Genomic DNA, 21,502 nt, shown 5'->3' on the forward strand with positions numbered 1-21,502 from the left:
CATCTGGAGTTGAAACTTCGGCTGCTGACATCTTGTAGAGGCTTTCGTGTGTTGTCAAGAAAATAAGCTGTCATCAAGACAGATTTATTGCTGTTTTACTGTTCGAGGTGTGGTTAGCCTTGAGGAAAGCAGCGATGACGCACACACGAGGGCATGATACTGAAGTACCAGACAATATATTGAACTTCACTCAACGGTGGTCTGTTGGAAAACTTGATGCACCTAACTCTCCAGTCCAAGGAAAAATGTTCATCCCTGGTGCCCGCCACATCAGGCTTGAGAATTTCAGGGCTTGGAAATTGGGTCCTCTGAATGAAAATGCCACAACAGGAGATGGCCAAACCCAACCCTCCTCCCAAGAAATTGGAGTTGCAAGTCCTCTAGAGTTTTTTAAAGCATAAAGTGAAACCCCAATGGTTCGGCCACTTGCCACTTCCCATGGTGCGAGTACCAACGGTGGGTATCCAACTGAGCAATTCGTAAGCTACTAGAGCCATGTCTTCCATTCCTAACCAAGCAGGACTACAATAACCCATCTCCATAGCCCCGTAAGCAGCTACAGCCAAACTTTCCCAGAAATAGACAATCCAGCCCCAAAGGTATCAACAACACATTAACTCCATCAACCACAACTCCATCAACAGGTTGATAGAAAATCAGATCTGAAGCAACAACCAACTGACCAAACTTAGTTGCAGTCACATATTTGGTGGAGCACTGATTGCTCTCCTTCATAACTTCTGAATACTTGGAAACTTCCCAATATTTGAGCAGCAAATAAAATCAAAGATAACAAAGATTTCCTACCAGTAATGCTTGGAAAAATCCAAACTTCTTTGAAATTCAAGAAACCAAGGTTTATCAGAGCTGTGACAGATCCAGAAAAAACTTGGTTAAATGTTCCACCTAAATCAAGCATTCCATAATCGTTGAATATACTCTAAAATACTTGGAAGCACCTCAAGCTTTGGACAACCAGAAAGAGTGCCATATTTGAGGGACTTGAGTTGACATATGCTGCTTAGAAGACTCTTAAGTTCTCTGCAGTCCTTAAGGTTCAAAGAAACAGACCTAAGATTTTCAATTGACGACGCCAGTTCTCTTATTGCAGTCCTATCTAAAGAAGGTACGTAAGCACCTTCGTAGCTTCTGATATCTCTGGAAACTTCTCAAAATTTGAACAGCCAGAAAGAGTAACATCTCTGAGGGAATTAAGTTGAAATATGCTGCTTGGAAGAACTTCAAGCCCTCGGCAACCTCTGAGATTCAAAGTACTCAGCCCAGTAAGATGTTTTATCGACGAAGGCAATTCTTCAATTGCAGTCTCATCCAAACAAAGACTCGATAACCCCTTCACAACCATTGAAATCTCTGGAAACTTCTGAAAATTTGAGCAACGAGAAAGATTGACATCTCTAAGGCACTTGAGTTCCCAGATGCTGCATGGAAGACTTTTAAGGCCTCGGCAACCTTCTAGGTTCAAAGATTGCCTTCTAGGTTCAAAGATTCGACCCCGGAAAGATTTATAATTGATGAGAGAAGTTCTTTAAGTGCTGTCTTATCTAAATAAAGGTAAGTGAACCCTTCTGTAACTTTTGAAATCTCAGGAAACTTCTCAAAACTTGAGCAGCCAGAAAGAGAAACATCTCTAAGAGACTTGAGTTGGCAGATGCTGCTTGGAAGACCTTGAAGCCCAAGACAACCATTTAGCTTCAAAGTACTCAGCCCGGAAAGATCAATTGACGAGGGTAGTTCCATAATTGCGGTCCCATCTACATAAAGGCACCAGAGCTCTTCCATAACTTCTAAAATCTCTGGAAACTTCTCTCAAGATTTGAGCAGCCAGAAAGAGTAAAATATCTCAGGGACTTAAGTTGACAGATACTGCATGGCAGTATTTTAAGCTTCGAGCATCCTTTTAGGCTCAAAGTTTCGAGCCCCGGAAGATGTTTTATCGACGTCGGCAATTCTTCAATTGCAGTCTCATCCATATAAAGCTCTGAAGGCTGCTTCATAGCTACTGAAATTTCTGGAAACTTCTCAAGATTTTTGCAGCGAGAGAGTAACACATCTAAGGGACTTGAGTTGGGAGACGCTACTTGGAAGACTTTTAAGTTGTAGGCAGCCTTATCCCATTGGTTTCTTACACATTGCTTTGTTGGCATCTCAGTTAAGTGCGTGGCTCGGCTTGAAGATGGGACTCTTGTTTCGAAATCCGATGGGGTCGAGTTTACTGTCCAGGATGATTAGTTTCATTGCCGTATCTCATATGTTTACTTGCGACAGAAAGAATCGTTTTTTTCCAAATAATCTGAGTGTGAAACCTCTTTGATTGCAGGCTATTTCTGCCCCGCCTTGGCAAAAGCTGTGAAAACAATGAAGAAAGGCGAAAAAGGTCCTTTTGACTGTAAAGCCACAATGTGAGTCCTGTGCCCATATGCTCACTTGTTGATTACTTATTTATTGAGAGTATTCATATTTATTCACAAGATGAAAACTTAACGGCTATAATTTTGTAGATGGATTTGGCGAGGCGGGCAGGTCAGCTATAGGGGATGAAGGTGCAGTGCCGCCAAATGCGACCATTGAGATAGCACTCCAGTTGCTATCGTGGAAGACGGTTTCTGATGTTACCAAAGATAAGGTCCTGAAAAAGACATTGAAGGAGGGAGAGGGATATGAGCACCCGAATGTCCGCGGATCTTAAATTCTGTATTTGTTTTGGTCTGGCAGTGAAACTTGTTGGGAAGTTGCCTGACGGCACGATCTTCAAGACGGATGAAGATAATCATCTCCTTTCGACGTCATTTCTCTGAAACTATTGAGTTAAAATTCCAAACAGGAAAACTTGAGATGTATTGATTGTTTGCAGAGCAAGTAATTGAGGGACTCGATAGAGCTGTAAAGAACATGAAGAACGGTGAAGTGGCTCTTGTGACCATTCAACCAGAATATGCATTCGGGTTGACCAAATCAGCACAAGATTTGGCTGTTGTTCCTGCAAATTCGACGGTCCATTATGAGGTGGAGCTGGTCTCCTTTGTCAAGGTAAGTATGATATGTTGCCCTCGACGCAGTCCCCGTTCCCCGTTGTGAATTAAGCCGGTCTAACTTACTTTACTGGTTGCAGGACAAGGAGTCTTGGGACACGAACACACAAGAAAAACTCGAAACCGCTGGGAAGAAGAAGGAAGAAGGGAATGCACTCTTCAAGGCTGGTAAACACGAAAGAGCCTCCAAGAGATACGAAAAGGTATATCCAGCAGTCTTGCCTCTTGCTTCAGTGACACCGATTTTACTTGGACCTTTATGGCAACTCATAAAAACATCTAATTTTCAGTGACAGGCTGTGAGGTTTGTCGAATATGACTCCACTTTCAGTGACGAGGAGAAGCAGCGGGCGAAGGTGCTGAAAATAACCTGCAATCTGAATGATGCTGCGTGCAAGCTGAAACTCAAAGACTACAAGCAGGCAGAGAAGCTCTGCACAAAGGTACAAGCTCGCCGGTTTCCCATATCTCCACGCGAGTGCGATGGTAGTGTAGTTTGTTTCTCTTCTTATGTGTGAGAGCATTGATATGGAGGTTTTGGATTTAGACAGCCGGAATGTGAAGGCTTTGTACAGAAGGGCGCAAGCGTATATCCAACTTGTGGATTTGGACTTATCAGAGCTGGATATCAAGAAGGCCCTTGAGATAGACCCCGACAACAGGTTCGTAGATGAGTCGTGTCGTTTTTGTTCGTCTTAGATGGTTCGTTGACGAGTTGTGTCGTTTTTATGTTTCGTATGTCGATTAACTTGTGTGGGATTGCGGTTATGTATTTCCAGGGATGTGAAACTGGAGTACAAGGTATTGAAGCAGAAAGTGAGAGAGTACAACAAGAAGAACGCGCAGTTCTACGGCAACATATTTGCAAAAATGAACAAACAGGAGCCGGTGCCGATGACCATCGACAGCAAGGCATGATTGAGGTTGTCATGTAATCGAAACAAAATTTGAGGTTGTGTGCATTTTTGAACAAGATTAGTAATGTAAAACCTCGGGTTTGTCAAAATGTTTGTGGCTAAATGTGCTTCTGACAGTTAAAAAGTGCTTCTAAATAAAAGTGCTTTTGCACTATATAAGCGTATTTGAGAAGTGCTTGCTTCTATTGTTTTTCATGAAGTGTTCGACTTTCAAGAAATTTTCTAAGATGGTAGAAGCACTTGTGAGCCTCACAAGTGGTTGCTACAAAATCAATTCCAAACGGTTTCTTACCAAGTAGTACAACGTACACAAAAGAAAACAAAAGAACACCCGTTACCTGAATAAGAGGTCCGGGGATGAAGCAGCATGATCATTTTTCTAATTATAATATTGTCACTGATGGGTTTTGAACTTACGTTGTTATGTAAGTATACAACACCTTTTCACTATCGTAGAATTTTCATTGTAGTAAAGAGTCATTTAAGCTTTTGAAATGTCATTGAATTTATAAACGTTTGTTCAATCCTTGTCTTAAGAGCTAAATTATAAGCGTAGTCATACTAATTTTTTAAAATTATTATTCGTCATTCCATCCATATTTTGTTTAAGTTTAGATACTAATTTTTTAAAATTTTTATTGGTTATCTTATCTATATTTTGTTAAGTTTTGTAAGTCATGTTCCCTGCACATAAATTGTGTACAGAGTTATTTCGAACATTTTAATATAGTGAATATTATTTTACTGTATCATAAATTAGAGGGTTTTTAGTGACTATATTTTGAATTTACACTCTGAAATACAGATAAGTGAGTGCAAGTCATTCATTTTTTCTTAACGGCAAACTCTCAGATCATTGTATATCAAATTAATCATTTTTTTTTTTTTGTATTTTTTGAGAAAACCTAGAATTTTTGTTGTCAAAGACAACTTATTAGAAGAGGAGTGAGGTGTTGAAACGATTTAGGGTGAGAATAAATTAATGAATTTAAAAAATTGGCATAAATCGCTTAAATTTTATTCCATATGACATTGAAAAATATAAGTTCACATGACATTTTGAAAAATTTCCTCGCCTTCAAAATTTTGAAAAAACGAACCAAACAAAACATAAATTGGTTTATTTCGGTATTTAAATCGTTTGACCTCAAACCAAACCGATCAAATCGATTAATATGGATGAAAACATTTACCCTGCTCGTGCAATGTTAAAGCCTTAAAGGTAATTCTGTATCGTTAAAAGTATATACCAATTTCTACTAGTGTGTGTTCCAAAATATTCGGCGACTTGAATTTCCATACATTGCATGAGCTCTTGTTCTAAATTTGAATGCACACAGTTCTACATAGCATGATCCCTGCATTTCTAAATGTGAATGAGCAAATCGTGATACATATTGACACCATCAACCGACGATGGTGGAAGAAGTTGAGTGTGAAGGAGAAAGTCAAGCAAATTGGACATTCTTTTTGCTTGTGTTTACGACTAGCTCATGAGTATATTGTGACTTTCGAGTTCCCGACGGGTCTTACGAAATCATGACTGACTGCTCTCCTCGATCTTTCCATAACCCCTTCCTAACTCCAGCTGAAAATCTTAATAGCGATCACAGCTGGTGGACCTCACACGGTGACAGGACTTGTGCCGCCTGTGAGCACACTCATCCCCATCCCTCGAGCTCCTTTTGTGAGAATGCTCGTCCCTATCCCTAGAGATCCTCCTGTGAGAGCACTCATCCCTATCCCTAGAGCTCCTGTGAGAGCATTCTGCTCTGTCAACCGAGCTCCCGTTGTGATAGTGTTCTTCTGTCTCAGTTGAGCTCCTTACAGAACTGTCCTCTGGGTCAATAGATCTTTTGTAAAACCTTTCTTCGTTCTCCACAGGACTACTTTTGCACATGTTCGCTTCCCTGTCCATGGACCTTTTATGGGTACTTTCTTCACTATCCATGGGGCTCCTTTTCCTTCTAGGTGGGGACGGGACCTACAAACACAAACAAGAAACAAAGACTCTGTGATACAAGTCCCATGAGGAGAGATCTCATAATGCTCGAAAGCTAAATGATCTAAACTGCTTTGAGCAACTGCTACTAGCTATAGGCTGCTGAAATCAGGGAGGAAAATAAATGGCTAATGGGACCAAAAGAAGAAAAATGCCTGATAGGGTGACATGTATCTTCCTTCTGGTGGAGGTGGGTGATAGGAGCATATTCATGCGACTTAATTAGCTTGTTCTCGTGCATTTATGTTGTGTTTACTTATCTATTTCAGTGTTTAAGGCCACTTTTGTATATTTTCAGATTATAAGGCCAAAGTGTGCAAGAAGATGCAAATTGGAGCCTTTTGGAGCGAAAGAGGAATGAATGAGTTGAAGACGTGAAGAAACGACGAATTCCTACTCCAACGATGAATTCTTACCAAAACGAGGAATCCTACTCAAACAAGCCACAATAATCTTGCAGCCGCACCCATCCATATCACCCATTCTACCCTATTTTTCTCCCAGCAATACCTTCCAAATTGACGCTAATTCCCCTACTTTTCATTCATATCATGCAGCACCACAAAACCTAATTAATTCACATTTAAGCCGTAGCCACCATGATCCCATTGCCATTTATTTATTCTCCCACCATCCACACTATCCCATTATCTCCCACTAATTATCCATTAAGCCGTGCACTACCTATAATCAAATCAGCCACCATAATCCCATAATTCATAAATTATTCAATCACTTCTTACACATCATTCCACGACCATTGCCGCCCACTTTAACACCCTAAATCCATCCCAAAGTCAAAAAAAATCACCAAAATAAACCCACACAACATCTCTGCCGCAGCAAGGAGAAGAGGAAAGAGGAGCTTGGACGCGCCGAAATTCAAGTGGATTCGTTGGGCGTTCTAGGTGTAATCAATCCTTTGTGCTTTATGTTTAAATTCAATTGTATTTCTCTTTCTGTGAACATGAGAGGCTAAACCCCCTAGTTAGCTAGGGGGTGATTCGAAACCATGATTATATATGTGAAATAAGTTGATTACTTCCAGTTATCGTTGCATAAGTTTTGAATACAATTTGCTTAACCGTTTGATTTAGAACTTATTCTTGTATGTTGATTGAGAGTGCACGCTTAATTTGCATGCTTGAATTTGGTGCTAGGATATAAGTTTGTTTCACCTAATCGTTATGAATTTATATTCACAAGTAGTGAAGGTTGCTAGTCACAATCATGTTAAGTAGATTCCTGGCAAGCGTATCATGCTTTCCATAGTTACAAATGCCTTGTCGATGCTTATGATTTCCAAAGAACGTAATGATTCTAACTTATATCTTTATCATGTTGTTCATATAGAGAATTTGTTAGGAATAATTTGTTTGCGATGCATATTCATCCAAATTTAATGATTTTAAGGAAATCTGAAGGTTAATTTAAGCGGACCTAATTAACTTGGAGTGTCGAGGTTCACAACTTATTGGATTGATAATTGGAAATTGATTTACGTTGCATATTTTTCATGTGTGGAGAAGAACCCCTTAGCTATCCCATCATCCATTGATTCATCACAATTTTGTCTTAAAATCTGTTTTCTTACAATCTGCCCATTTAGTTTAATCTCGTCCAAAACCAATCCCCCTTTACCTTAGTGTCTAATTTAGTTAGAAAGTGTCTTAGTTTGTGTTTATAAGCGTTTTGTATTCTTTGAGTCTTTTGATTTGTTTTAGTGTTTTATCGTTTAGTTTGCATTCTTTGAGTCTAGTTTAGTGTTTTCAAACTTTATTTACGTTTTTGAGTCAATCTCCAAGTGATTTTGCAATCCCTCCTAATCCCCGGTTAAGAACGATCCCTACTTATTCATATACTACAATTGTCAAACGAGGGTTTAATTTGAGTGTCAAGTAATTCTCACATCAAATTTTGGCGCCGTTGCCGGGGATCGAACCCGGGTCACCAAGTCTCCCAAGTCTCTCCAGCTCGTCCTACGGGATTGGACGCCTGGTTACCACGATAAATAAACGGTAAAGAGTCGGTACATCTAGTTCACTGCAAGTTTACAAAATATATTACGTAATTAAGACAGTTATGCATACAGGGGAGCTCGAAATGGTTTTCTCATCCTCCAAAACGAAGCTGTCTAGATTCCTTCTTGCCACAGAAACCACCTCCTGGTAAAACAATAAAATCAGATGAACTTGACCCCTATAGGCATATGCAAACTGAAGGTAGAAGAATACGCCTGGTTATCAACTGCTGTCTGTTGTAATCAACAATAACTTTAGAATCATCAATCAAGGAATGGTGAGCTTCGTGCAAACAAGCAACTAATCTAAGCTCATCATAGACATGTTATGACATATGCAGATCATATTTTCACATTATCCCCTATTTTCTTTTCCTTGAACTTCCGGCTTGCCTCGTCATACCATTACGAAATATGCTATCCAACCACATAAAATTGATATGCATGTCTTTTTTCACAATACTAGCAAGCACAGCCAATAAATTTAATTTCATGAGAGAAGGATGTGTATATGAGAACAATCACCAATACTATTATGCTTGAAGCGAAATCCATCACCAGTACCAGAGTGTCAAATTAGAACTCCCCGCCACATAAATATGCATGTACATATATGAAAATATAAGAAGAGATTCCATATTGTATAGACTACAGAGAGTGCTTAAAAAGTTGCAGCACCTTATACGCATGCTGCATCTCCCTTTCGGTTTCATATTCAACAAAAGCATATCCACGCGAGGCACCAGTTACTGGAAAAATTGCACCAATCAAATTCCAAAGAAGGACTCTCACAGTATTGTGTCAAAAAAAAAAACACACACACGCACGCACACACATAAAACTCTGCAAACCAATATGCATAATATTCAAGAGCACTGTAGTTGTAATGTTTTGACATTCTATACAGAGTTCGAATTCAAACCAAAATTAAGAAGTTCACCAATGTGCCTGACCAAGCACAAGTTTTTGACCCGACCATACTTGCTCATAGCCTGAAAACCCAAATTCAAAATTCGTTTTTAGACCAAGAATTTCCACTGAATTGGGTTTCTACCGATCACAGTCGAACAACTTTCTCTCTATTTCTTTCTCTGCTCAATTTTCTGAGCAACCAAACAGAATGTGTATGTGTGTGAGAGAGAGAGAAAGGGGGGAAAAAAAGAGATGAACCTTGCGAAGAGTGCGTTCAGTGGTGAGATGAGAAAGGTGGCCGACGAAAAGAGTGCAAAGAGGGTCGCCGAGGAGCCGGGGATCGCCCAGGGGGTCATCTGCAAAAGCAAAAGAGTTACAGGGACAAAGTATAAGTAAAAAGCTCATGGCTGAAAGAAAAGAAGTAGAAGCAAAGGGTGGGGAGATTAGAGAAAAAGGATAAAAGGAGAAGAGAGAGAATGTGTGGTTACAGAGGCCGGCGGAGGAGCAGAGGAAGGCTCGGTAGACGGCATTGTCGTGCGGAAGTGTGTCAGTACCGTCTATGCTTCCTGCCTGAATCGGATGATACGCCTTCGCATAAAACACCGCGTTTAAGTTTCCGTTCACGTTTCGTCCGCCCCCGCTCATCGTCGCATAATCTCTCTCTGTCCGCCCCCGCCCATCTTTTCTCAGTTTTGAACCGAGGGAGCATATTGACTCAAAAAGTATGTGGGTTTTCAAATGGCTCCGACAACATAGAGAATTGAATTCATTACAATTGAAACCCTCAATTCGGTAAGTTCTCTGTCTCAAGATTTGGGCAGTCACTACGAAAAATATATATCAGGGACTTGAGTTGATCGATACTGCATGGTAGACTTTTAAGCTTCAAGCAGTCGTCAAGGCTCAAACTCCAAAGCCCCGTAAGATTATTTATCGACGATGGCAGTTCTTCAATTGCAGTCCCATCCAAACAAAGCCACTGGAGTTCTTTCATAACTTCTAAAATCTCTGGAAACTTCTCAAGATTTGAGCAGCCAGAAAGAGTAAAATCTTTCAGGGACTTGAGTTGACAGATACTGCACGGCAGACTTTTAAGCTTCAAGCAGCATTTAAGGCTCAAACTACGAAGCCCCGTAAGATTATTTATCGACGATGGTAGTTCTTCAATTGCAGTCTCATCCAAACAAAGCCATTTGAGTTCTCCCATAACTTCTAAAATCTCTGGAAACTTCTCAAGATTTTTGGAGCCAGAAAGAGAAAACCATCTAAGTGACTTGAGTTGACAGATACTGCATGGCAGACTTTTAAGCTTCAAGCAGCCTTCAAGGCTCAAACTACAAAGCCCCGTAAGATTATTTATCGACAATGGCAATTCTTCAATTGCAGTCTTATCCAAACAAAGCGAATTGAGTTCTCCCATAACTTCTAAAATCTCTGGGAACTTCTCAAGATTTTTGGAGCCAGAAAGAGAAAACCATCCAAGGGACTTGAGATGACAAATACTGCATGGCAGACTTATAAGCTCCAAGCAGCCTTCAAGGCTCAAACTACGAAGCCCCGTAAGATTATTTATCGACGATGGCAGTTCTTCAATTGCAGTCTCATCCAAACAAAGCGATTGGAGTTCTTCCATAACTTCTAAAATCTCTGGAAACTTTTCAAGATTTGAGCAGCCAGAAAGAGTAAAATCTTTCAGGGACTTGAGTTGACAGATACTGCATGGCAGACTTTTAAGCTTCAAGCAGCCCTTAAGGCTCAAACTATGAAGCCCTGTAAGATTATTTATTGACAATGGCAGTTCTTCAATTGCAGTCTCATCCAAACAAAGCGACCGGAGTTCTTCCATAACTTCTAAAATCTCTGGAAACTTCTCAAGATTTGTGCAGCCAGAAAGAGTAAAATATTTCAAGGACTTGAAACAGATACTGCATGGCAGACTTTTAAGCTTCAAGCAGCCTTCAAGGCTCAAACCACGAAGCCCCGTTAGATTATTTATCGACGATGGTAGTTCTTCAATTGCAGTCTCATCCAAACAAAGCGACCGGAGTTCTTCCATAACTTCTAAAATCTCTGGAAACTTTTCAAGATTTGAGCAGCCAGAAAGAGTAAAATCTTTCAGGAACCTGAGTTGACAGATACTGCATGGCAGACTTTTAAGCTTCAGGCAGCCTTTAAGGCTCAAACTACGAAGCTCCGTAAGATTATTTATCGACGATGGCAGTTCTTCAATTGCAGTCTCATCCAAACAAAGCGACCGGAGTTCTTCCATAACTTCTAAAATCTCTGGAAACTTCTCAAGATTTGAGCAGCCAGAAAGAGTAAAATCTTTCAGGGACCTGAGTTGACAGATACTGCACGGCAGACTTTCAAGCTTCAAGCAGCCTTTAAGGCTCAAACTACGAAGCCCCGCAAGATTATTTATCGACGATGGCAATTCTTCAATTGCAGTCCCATCCAAACAAAGCCACTGGAGTTCTTTCATAACTTCTAAAATCTCTGGAAACTTCTCAAGATTTGAGCAGCCAGAAAGAGTAAAATTTTTCAGGGACCTGAGTTGACAGATACTGCATGGCAGACTTTTAAGCTTCAGGCAGCCTTTAAGGCTCAAACTACGAAGCTCCGTAAGATTATTTATCGACGATGGCAGTTCTTCAATTGCAGTCTCATCCAAACAAAGCGACCGGAGTTCTTCCATAACTTCTAAAATCTCTGGAAACTTCTCAAGATTTGAGCAGCCAGAAAGAGTAAAATCTTTCAGGGACTTGAGTTGACAGATACTGCACGGCAGACTTTTAAGCTTCAAGCAGCCTTTAAGGCGCAAACTACGAAGCCCCGTAAGATTATTTATCGACGATGGCAATTCTTCAATTGCAGTCCCATCCAAACAAAGCAACCGGAGTTCTTCCATAACTTCTAAAATCTCTGGAAACTTCTCAAGATTTGAGCAGCCAGAAAGAGAAAACCATCTAAGGGACTTGAGTTGGCAGATGCTGCTTGGAAGACTTTTCAGTTGTAGGCAGCCTCTGAGGTTGAAAGTATGAAGTCCTGTAAGATTTTTAATTGAAAAGGGCAAATCTCTAATTGCAATGCCATCCAAACAAAGTTTCGAAAGATTCTTCGAAACTTCTAAATTCTCTAGAAACATCTTGAGACTTTTACAGCCACAAAGAGTAACATCTTTTAGGGATTTAAGTTGGTAGATGCTGCTTGGAAGACCTTGAAGCTCTATGCACTCTTTTATGTTCAAAGTAACAAGCCCTGTAAGATTTTTAATTGATGAGGGCAGTTCTTTAATTGCAGTCCCATCTAAATGAAGTTCTGAAAGTTCCTTCATGACGTCTGAGATCTCTGGAAACTTCTCAAATTTTGAGCAGCCAGAAAGATTAAGAGATTTGAGAAATCTCATATAAATGCTGCTTGGAAGACTTTGAAGCTCTATGCAATTTTTTAAGTTCAAAGTAACAAGCCCTGTAAGATTTTTAATTGATGAGGGCAGTTCTTTAATTGCAGTCCCATCTAAATGAAGTTCTGAAAGTTCCTTCATGACGTCTAAGATCTCTGGAAACTTCTCAAATTTTGAGCAGCCAGAAAGATTAAGAGATTTGAGAGATCTCATATAAATGCTGCTTGGAAGACTTTGAAGCTCTATGCAATTTTTTAAGTTCAAAGTAACAAGCCCTGTAAGATTTTTAATTGATGAGGGCAGTTCTTTAATTGCAGTCCCATCTAAATGAAGTTCTGAAAGTTCCTTCATGACGTCTAAGATCTCTGGAAACTTCTCAAATTTTGAGCAGCCAGAAAGATTAAGAGATTTGAGAGATCTCATATAAATGCTGCTTGGAAGACTTTGAAGCTCTATGCAATCTTTTAAGTTCAAAGTAACAAGCCCTGTAAGATTTTTAATTGACGAGGGCAGTTCTTTAATTGCAGTCCCATCTAAACAAAGTTTTGAAAGTTCCTTCATGACGTTTGAGATCTCTGGAAACTTCTCAAATTTTGAGCAGCCAGAAAGATTAAGAGATTTGAGAGATCTCATATCAATGCTGCTTGGAAATTTCCTCAGTTTTTTGCACCCTCTTAGACTCAAAACAAGAAGATTTTGAAGAGATGAAATGGATGGATGAACCTCAAATAAACTCTTACAATTTTCAAGGTATAATGCCTCCAGATTTTTTGCCTCAGTTAAGTCGGGGGTTCTTTCAAGGTATTGAGAGAGGTTTAAATTGATGAACTTCAAGCTTTTCAAATGCTGTCCAAATATCCAGGAAAACATGGATTACATAACAAAGCAAATGAGAAATTAGCCAATTTTAAAGAAAAATATGAAAAAGATGATTGTACCTTGGTTCCTTCCCAAAGTTGTTGGATGTTACTAAATTGTATGTCAAGGTCAACTAGGTTGTTGGGGTTAAAATTGGATGGCAAAGACTTTAGGGGGCAGCCATGCCAAACGAGATACCTCAATTCATGAGAAAGATACTTGAAGTCTCCACTCAGGTGTTGTTTATGAGAAGGAAAGTCTCCACTCAGGCGTTGTTTATGAGAAGGAAAGTCTCTACTCGGGCATCGTATGAAAACACGTCTAGAGGGGTTATGATATTGGATACGGAGCAGTCTTAGCCTCGTCATTCCAACAAAAGCTTCAGCATTTAAGTATACTTCTTCTGATTTGTTTGACAAGTCCAGGACTATGCTCTCAATAGCTTCTGTAGCCTGGATAGAGAATGGGGGAATTTAAGTAAGTGCAAATACCCATAACCTTGATTATGTATATAAAATAAATACATATTTCTACACTAGTTGCATATGAAAAGGACAGTATTGATGATTATATCTTACTGTATTTTGAGTGAACACGGGATGAACATCTTCATAACTCCACAGCCTACTGCGTCTCCCGGGCTCTTTAATAGATTCTTGGCGGACAATTTCCCAACCCATTTCTTCTAGTAAATCATGCATCTCGAGTGTGCCATAATCTGAGATTGTTATGAGAGATCTATTAATTAGAACTCTTAATCCACTATGAGGATAGAAGCCACAACCTTCCAGGATATTTGTTGCACGATCTTTTTTCATTCCTTTAAAGAAACAAGCAATGTCCAAAAAAATGTCCTTCTCTGAATCGTCCAGCCCATAAAAACTCGTTCTAAGCACATCCTGAATTCCCATGTGTGGGATTTTCCTTATCTTCTCTAACACATCTTCCCACTCGCGTACACTTTTGTTATCAAGAAAACCTCCCAAGACTTTGAGCGCTAAAGGCAAACCTTTAGCATATTCTATAGCATGGCATGTGAGATGATTGTAGTCACTTGTGGGTTGGTTTGTTCTGAAGGCATATTGCATAAAGAGGTCACGAGCTTCATTGTCACTTAAAAACTTGGGCCTATATATTGCATCAACTCTGCTTAGTCTTAGTAATTGCTCATCTCGTGTTGTTATAATAATTCTACTTCCGCAGCCAAATGAACGTTGCTTTCCAAGTAAGCCTTCAATTTGGTCTATATTGTCCACGTCATCAAGAACAAGGAAAACTTTTTTCTTAGCTAGTCTTTCCCTTATCATCTTGGAACCTTTGTCCAAAGTTCCTAAACTTGGCACCCTTTCCTTCAAGATTCTGGATAAAAGCTCTTCCTGCATATGTATTGCACCATGCCTGGAGAAACCTTCCTTGACATTTTCAAGAAAGCAGTAAGCTTCAAATTGACAAGCAATTTTATCATAAACAGCTTTGGCAATGGTTGTTTTGCCTATTCCACCCATACCCCATATTCCAACAAAGCGAACATCCTCCGTGCCAAGGCATAATTGCAAATTCATTTCATCTAGCTGGGAATCCATTCCAACCAAGCCCTCGCCTTCACTTGACGACATATGGGTCAATTTATCAAAGATATCTTGTACAATTTCTGCAATAAGCCTTGCATCATCCCTGTGAAATTAAGAATAAATAAATAAAAGTTCAGCATTTCGTCTGTAAAGAATCAAAGCAAGTCTTACTGCATTTGATAGTAAACAATAATACTGTAATACCAACACCAATTAAGAGTTTAAGACTGAACAAAGTAAAATTACTTATAATTTCACGAATCCAAAGTATTTGCATCCAAGAAATCCCAAATTAGGAAACCAAACTAATCAGAATATGAACAAATTAGAATTACTTGTAATTTCACAAATCGAAAGTACAATTTGCACAAAAGAAATCTTAAAGCAGGAAACAAAACTATAATTAGACTATGAACAAAGTAGAATTAACTGGAATTTCGGGAATCGGAAGTAAAATTTGCATACAAGAAATCCGAAAACAGGAACCAACACTATAATTAGACTATGAACAAAGAGCATACAAGAAATCCGGAAACAGGATCCAAAACTATAATTAGATTATGAACAAAGTAGAATTAATTGTAATTTAGGGAATCGGAAGTAAAATTTGCAAATAAGAAATACGAAAACAGGAGCCAAAACTACAATTAGCTATGAACAAAGTAGAATTACATCTAATTTCGCGAATCGAAAGTAAAATTTGCATATAAGAAATCTGAAAACAGGTACCAAAACTATAATTAGATTATGAACAAAGTAGAATTACTTGTAATTTTGCGAATCGAAAGTAAAATTGGCATACAAGAAATTCGAAAACAAGAACCAAAAATATAATTAGATTATGAACAAAGTAGAATTACTCGTAATTTCGCGAATCCCAGCCCGATATATTGCAGGCTTTTGTAAGAGCTGACTTCCATCTCCGCACCTCCGCCATCTCAGCCGCGGAGTCGAGTTCGTGTCTCGCAAACGCCTCCGCAAAACTCCTCTTGCGCTTGCGGACGTCAGACGGATCGACATCGTAGAAGACGGGCACCACAGTCTGGCCGTCCGAGTCCATACATTCCAGAATTTGGACGAGTTCTTTGAGGCACCAGGTGGAAGAAGCATAGTTTGGAGAGAAAACTACGATCGAGACCCTGGAGTTTTGAATGGCTGTGAGTAGGTCGGAGAGGTGGTTGCCTTTTCGGAGCTCTTCGGCGTCGATGAAAGTGTGGATGGCTTTCTGGTCCAGAGCTCTGTAGAGATGGCAGACGAAGGACCTGCGAGTGTCTTCGCCTCTGAAGTTGAGGAAAACGTCGTATTTCCAACTACGACGGCCGGAGGAAGACGACGACTCGGAACAAAAAGAAGAAGAAGCCATTGACGTAGAATGATCGGCGATGAACAGAGGGGTGCACGTCAACGAGCCTAGTGGAAAATGATGAGATGTAGAGGGAAGAAAAAAAATGTGGCAATTGTGGTAGTGAGTCAGAAGATGATGGGCTGTACTTTTTTTTGTCTCGGAACATACCATATTATTTACAAGGGAGGGATAGCAATTCACTTAGTCTCATAATAAGTTAGTAATAAATTAATTCAAATTCATCTTTGGTATTGTTGTATTTAAAATAAATAAAAAACCTATTTATGCGAGAATAAACAACGGTAAAATAAAGTTGTTGAGGTAAACTTTTTTTTTGTTAAAGAATGTCCAAATGTTTGGTAAACTTTTATATAAAGTTGCTATGAATATGTTAGGCTGCCCACTGTGTGACTTAACCGAACTCTCCATCTCCTTCGTATAAAAATATCGATGTATTAAAAAAAAATTGCCAAAGAGAATAATATAAGGACAAAGATTGTAATTTTGTAAAACATGCAGGGTTACACTTGCTATTTGAAAATTTCATTAAGAGTGTTACTAGACCCACCCCACGTCTTATATTTTCACCCACATTATAATCTCATTCATCTCAAAAAGGTGAAAAAATTAAAGTTATTGTAAAATTAGTGGGATGAATGCCACATGCATTTGGCAAAAGATAAGAAGACTTTAGAATAGTGAATTAATAGTGGAGGTGTGATATTGTCAAAATGAGCAATGATTTCCCTCATTTGTATATCGCGGATGTGGCTCTATAAATAGAGCACTCCGTGTGTTATCAAAATCCACACTGCGAAAAAAAGAACTAAAGAAATAATATCAGTATCTCTCACTCTATCTTTCTTTATCTGCCATCCTTTTATGTTATAGCTAGTAAAGTTACAGTGTGATATTTTGTATCCGTTTCGCTCATGTCTTTAACAAAGGTTATCTCTCTAACTTTTGCTTATTTATAACACGTTATCAGCACGACTTTCTAACCTTAACTAGCTCTCATCTCCCTTCACCGAAAAAAAATGCTTCCTCCAAGGATTTTCCTATTCTTCTTCCTCATCTGCCTCACCCACATGATGTACCCTCGCGGAGAATTGCTGGCACCATGCCTGCTTCTCGTTCTCAATTTAACAATTACTTATATGTTTGATTTATTGTTTGGTGTGGTTCTTGATTACTAACCCAGTATTTATTTATGTTAATTTTACTGCGATCAAAGATGGTGCGGTACAATCGCCCATCTTGAGCTGTAGATTTAATTTTATTGCAATTTTAGGTGGTGCGGTATAATCGCACATCCTGCTCTACATATTTAAATTTCCTGCTATTTGAGTGGCGCGGAATAATCGCTCATCCTATGCTTGTTTCAATGAGAATGGTGCGGTACAATTGCCCTCCTCATTAATCATGTAAATCTCGAGCCTAAAGTTTCGAGTACTTATCATTTTGGCCTAAAAATCAAAATGAAAATTTGTAAGAACCAGAAGTTCTAACACTATAGTCCTCCAGAAATACATATTATTGCAAGTTCTTACACATCTTTTTTTTCTTTCAAAAAAGAAAATGGCAAACTTGGCAAAACTTGATTTTGTTGCCCTGGATATTACTGGGAAGAACTACCTTACCTTGGTAGTAGATACCAAGATCCATCTAGAGGCAGGGAATCTTGGAGAAACCATTAGGGAAGAAAACAGTGCATTCTCTCAAGATCGGGCGAAGGCCATGATTTTTATCCGTAACCACCTTGATGAAGGACTAAAAAGCGAGTACCTAAAGGTTGAATAGCTCTCTGGAAGGCATTGAGAAACAAATACAATCACCAAAAAACGGTGATTCTTCCAATGGCTCGTTATGAGTGAACTCACCTAAAGATCCAGGATTTCAAGTCAATGGTTGAGTACAATTCTGTGATGTTCAGAATTAGCTCCCAGATGAAGCTCTGTGGGGAAACCATCAATGAGGAAGATGTGCTGGAAAAGACTTTCAGCACCTTTCATGCCTCTAACGTGCTCATGCAGCAACAATATAGAGAATGAAGCTTTCAATGAATACAACCAGCTGATATATATGCTCCTGGTAGCAGAACAAAACAATGAGCTCTTGATGAAAAATCATCAGTCCCGACCTACTAGATCTTCACCATTCCCAGAAGTGAATGCTGCTTCCCTCGAAGTGAATGCAACATCCTCTAGTGGCAATAATCATAAACGAGGATGTGGCCACAAAGGAGGCTGGTAGAACGGGAAATGCAAGAATCATGACGTCCGGTTTCATAACCAGGTTCCAAGGCATAATTCAGGTCCGAACTTCAAAAATGTAAATCGCCACAACGGCAAAGCTTATATGAACAATGCTCCTAGAAACTCTGAAGGAGCCTACCATAGGTGTGATGGTAATGGGCACTAAATGTGTACCTGTCGTACCCTGAAACATCTGGTAGATTTATATCAAGCCTCCCTCAAGAAGAATGGTGTCGAGACCAATTTCCTCAACCAGGCTAGACCAATGGATATAACTAATCCAATGTTTGACTTGTCAGGCCAGTTGAACATGATCCACCTAGATGTCTCAGACTTCATTGTGGAAAGACTGAATGAAGTGTATCGGTCCAATTGAATCATTTATGTTTGATGTACTTTATTATTCTGAACTTGTAGTTTAAAACTCGCATTTCAATTCAATAAAAGTGGTATTTCGATTTCCTTTTATTATCAATAAATTGTTTTTAACCATGATCCCCTTTACTCAAACAACATGGATAAAAACTATGGTTATTCTCAAAACAAGAGAAATGACAGAGATATTTGTCTTGCAGACAGTGCAACCACACATACAATATTTCGAGATCGAAAGTATTTTTCAAGCTTCATGCTTACTAAAGTAAGGGTAACAACAATATCAAACCAATCAGATATAATTGAAGGCTCAGGAAAAGCCCATATCATGTTACCAAATGGAACAATATTGTCCATACAAAATGCGTTGTACACTACTCAATCTAGTTGAAATTTGTTGAGTTTAAAAGACATATGTTTAGATAGATACCACATTGAAACGAAAAGTGTAGAAAATGTGGAGTATCTATGCATTGCCTCCAATGATACCCAAAAGCATATATTGGAGAAGTTGTGTGGTTTGTCGAGTGAATTGTATTATACATACATAAAGACAATTAAATCACATACTGTCATAAACCAAAAGTTCATTGATTCAAAGGTTTACATGTTTTGGCATGACCGTCTCACAATAAGTTCGCAATAATGTGATTCAAATTCGTCATTGATATTGATGTACTTTAAATAAACAAATAAATAAAGCTATTTATGCGCTGTGAGAATAAACAATGGTAAAATAAAGTTGTTGAATGTTTGGTAAACTTTTTTTTGTTAAAGAATGTCTGAGTGTTTGGTAAACTTTTATATAAAATTGCTATGAACATGTTGGGCTGCCCAATGTGTGGCTTAACCGAACTCCCCATCCATTTCGTATAAAAATATCGATGTATTAAAAAAAAATTGCCGAAGAGAATAATATAAGGACGAAGATTGTAATTTTGTAAAATATGCGGGGTTACACTTGCTATTTGAAAATTTCATTAAGAGTGTTACTAAATCCACCACAATATCCTATCTTTCCACCCACATTATAATCTCACCCACCTCAAAAAGAAGAAAAAATTAAAATTGTTGTAAAATTAGTGGGATGAATGCCCACATGCATTTGGCAAAAGATGAGAAGACTTTAGAATAGTGAATTAATAGTGGAGGTATGATATTGTCAAAAGGAGCAATGATTTCCCTCATTTGTATATCACGGATGTGCCTCTATAAATAGAGTACTCCGTGTGTTATCAAAATACACACTATGAAAGAAAGAACTGGAGAAATCATATTAGTATCTCTCCCTCCCTGTCTTTATCTACCATCGTTTTGTGTTATAGCTACTAAAGTTACAGTGTAATATTTTGCACTCGCTTCGCTCATGTCCTTAGCAAAGGTTATCTCTCTAATGTTTGCCTATTTATAACAAAAATGTTATTTTTCTACCCACTATTATTTCTAAAAGGCCTAACCGGATAAACGATCCCCGTGATGATAAGGTAATCGGAAAGTAGCCCCCGTGGTAAAAAAAGTTAGGATTTAAACCCTCGTGGTGTAATCCGTTAGCAAATTTAGTCCAAAAGTAATTTTTCCATTAAATATCTGTTATATACAAGGGTAAAAATGTACATTGACGTGTGCCTTCTTCTTCCTTATCTCCTTCCTCGTCTCTCTACTCTTTTTGTAAAACAAGTAGAACCACTCTACTCTTTTTGTAAAACAAGTACAACCAATGCACATAACAGATGAAGGGGACTAACAAATCAACCCAAAAATTCATGGATTAAACCGCAATGCAATCTCGAAACACTAATAATTCATTTGATAATGCTAAAAAAATTAAACTAAACTAAACCTCACATTAATCTTTTACAACAACAATTGGGATTTTAACGAGGGAGTTTTAACGAAAAATCATATTTTTACACTAAAAAGTTAATTTTGGTATTATTCACTTTACCCTTTATTTTGTCTTTATCATTGAAACTCAAAATTTTCAAGTCATTTTCCTTAGTTTTTATTTTGAACAAAACAGATATATATATATAGAGAGAGAGAGAGAGAGAGAGAGAGAGAGAGAGAGAGAGAGAGAGAGATGTCGTGGGTGGAAAATGGGGAGTTTTGGGGGAGGGCGGGAGTGGTTTAAAGAGAACTCCAGAGGGACTTTTGGTATCAAATCAAATCAATGTGTCCTTTCTTCTTCACTGGCGGTGGTGGTTAAGTTGAAGACTTGATGCTACTTTAATTTCTCAATTACTCTCCAGCGCCCCGGCTCCTCTCCCAGTCCGAGTGACGACTGTCTCAGTGAGCTCTGTTCCCACCTGGATACATAAATATACAACAAAGGTGGGCAACCTCAGTCTAGAACAGCAATTGGGTGGGCGGGGCTCAAATTCATCTTAGCCACCTTCTCAACGACTCAGATTCCCCAAATTTTCACACTATTAGAGAGAGCAGACATTGAACATTGAAGAAGAAGGTGCATATATCAAAACACGTTTTTACCCTTGTATTTAACGAGCATTTAATGAAAAATTACTTTTGAACTAAATTTGCTAAAGGACTACATCACGAGGGTTTAAATCCTAATTTTTTTACCATATGGCTACTTTCCGATTACCTTATCACCACAGGAACCGTTTAACTGATTAGGCCTTTCTAAAATAACCTTTAATATATATGCTATAATATATCCCTTCCTCCTCTGCTTGCACTTGCAAAAATACTGAAATTAAATGATTAAACACCTTCGAAAACGAGTGTGAAATTTGAGAGAGAGGACATGAACAGAAATGAAATGATGGTGTTA

At 38.7% G+C, this 21,502-nt stretch overlaps 3 protein-coding genes and 1 pseudogene across 3 annotated transcripts; 1 reads left to right on the plus strand and 3 right to left on the minus strand.

Moving 5' to 3' along the window:
* Nucleotides 1-522: 522 nt before the first annotated feature.
* LOC125475296 (disease resistance protein RPV1-like) lies at nt 523-2,165 on the minus strand. Its single transcript, XM_048580008.1, has 5 exons — nt 1,886-2,165; nt 1,583-1,772; nt 1,258-1,493; nt 950-1,165; nt 523-755 (listed from the first exon to the last, which is right to left on the minus strand). The coding sequence occupies exons 1-5, from the start codon at nt 2,163-2,165 to the stop codon at nt 523-525; spliced, it is 1,155 nt and encodes a 384-aa protein (XP_048435965.1).
* Nucleotides 2,166-2,910: 745 nt separating this feature from the next.
* On the plus strand, nt 2,911-4,077 carry LOC103962617 (70 kDa peptidyl-prolyl isomerase-like). Its single transcript, XM_048580009.1, has 5 exons — nt 2,911-3,048; nt 3,131-3,253; nt 3,347-3,493; nt 3,585-3,712; nt 3,830-4,077. Exons 1-5 carry the CDS (start codon nt 2,911-2,913, stop codon nt 3,966-3,968), a joined length of 675 nt encoding a protein of 224 aa, XP_048435966.1. The 3' UTR covers nt 3,969-4,077.
* Nucleotides 4,078-5,252: 1,175 nt separating this feature from the next.
* On the minus strand, nt 5,253-9,613 carry LOC103962618 (annotated as a pseudogene).
* A 27-nt stretch (nt 9,614-9,640) lies between these two features.
* LOC103962596 (disease resistance protein RPV1) lies at nt 9,641-16,212 on the minus strand. The gene is made up of 4 exons (XM_018651244.2): nt 15,594-16,212; nt 13,741-14,836; nt 13,243-13,614; nt 9,641-13,150 (listed from the first exon to the last, which is right to left on the minus strand). Exons 1-4 carry the CDS (start codon nt 16,094-16,096, stop codon nt 9,686-9,688), a joined length of 5,436 nt encoding a protein of 1,811 aa, XP_018506760.2. The 5' UTR covers nt 16,097-16,212; the 3' UTR covers nt 9,641-9,685.
* Nucleotides 16,213-21,502: the final 5,290 nt, after the last annotated feature.

Source organism: the organism of the source record quoted next, unplaced genomic scaffold, assembly GCF_019419815.1.
Source record: "Pyrus x bretschneideri cultivar Hongxiangsu unplaced genomic scaffold, Pyrus_bretschneideri_v1 Contig14, whole genome shotgun sequence".
NCBI lineage: Eukaryota > Viridiplantae > Streptophyta > Magnoliopsida > Rosales > Rosaceae > Pyrus > Pyrus x bretschneideri.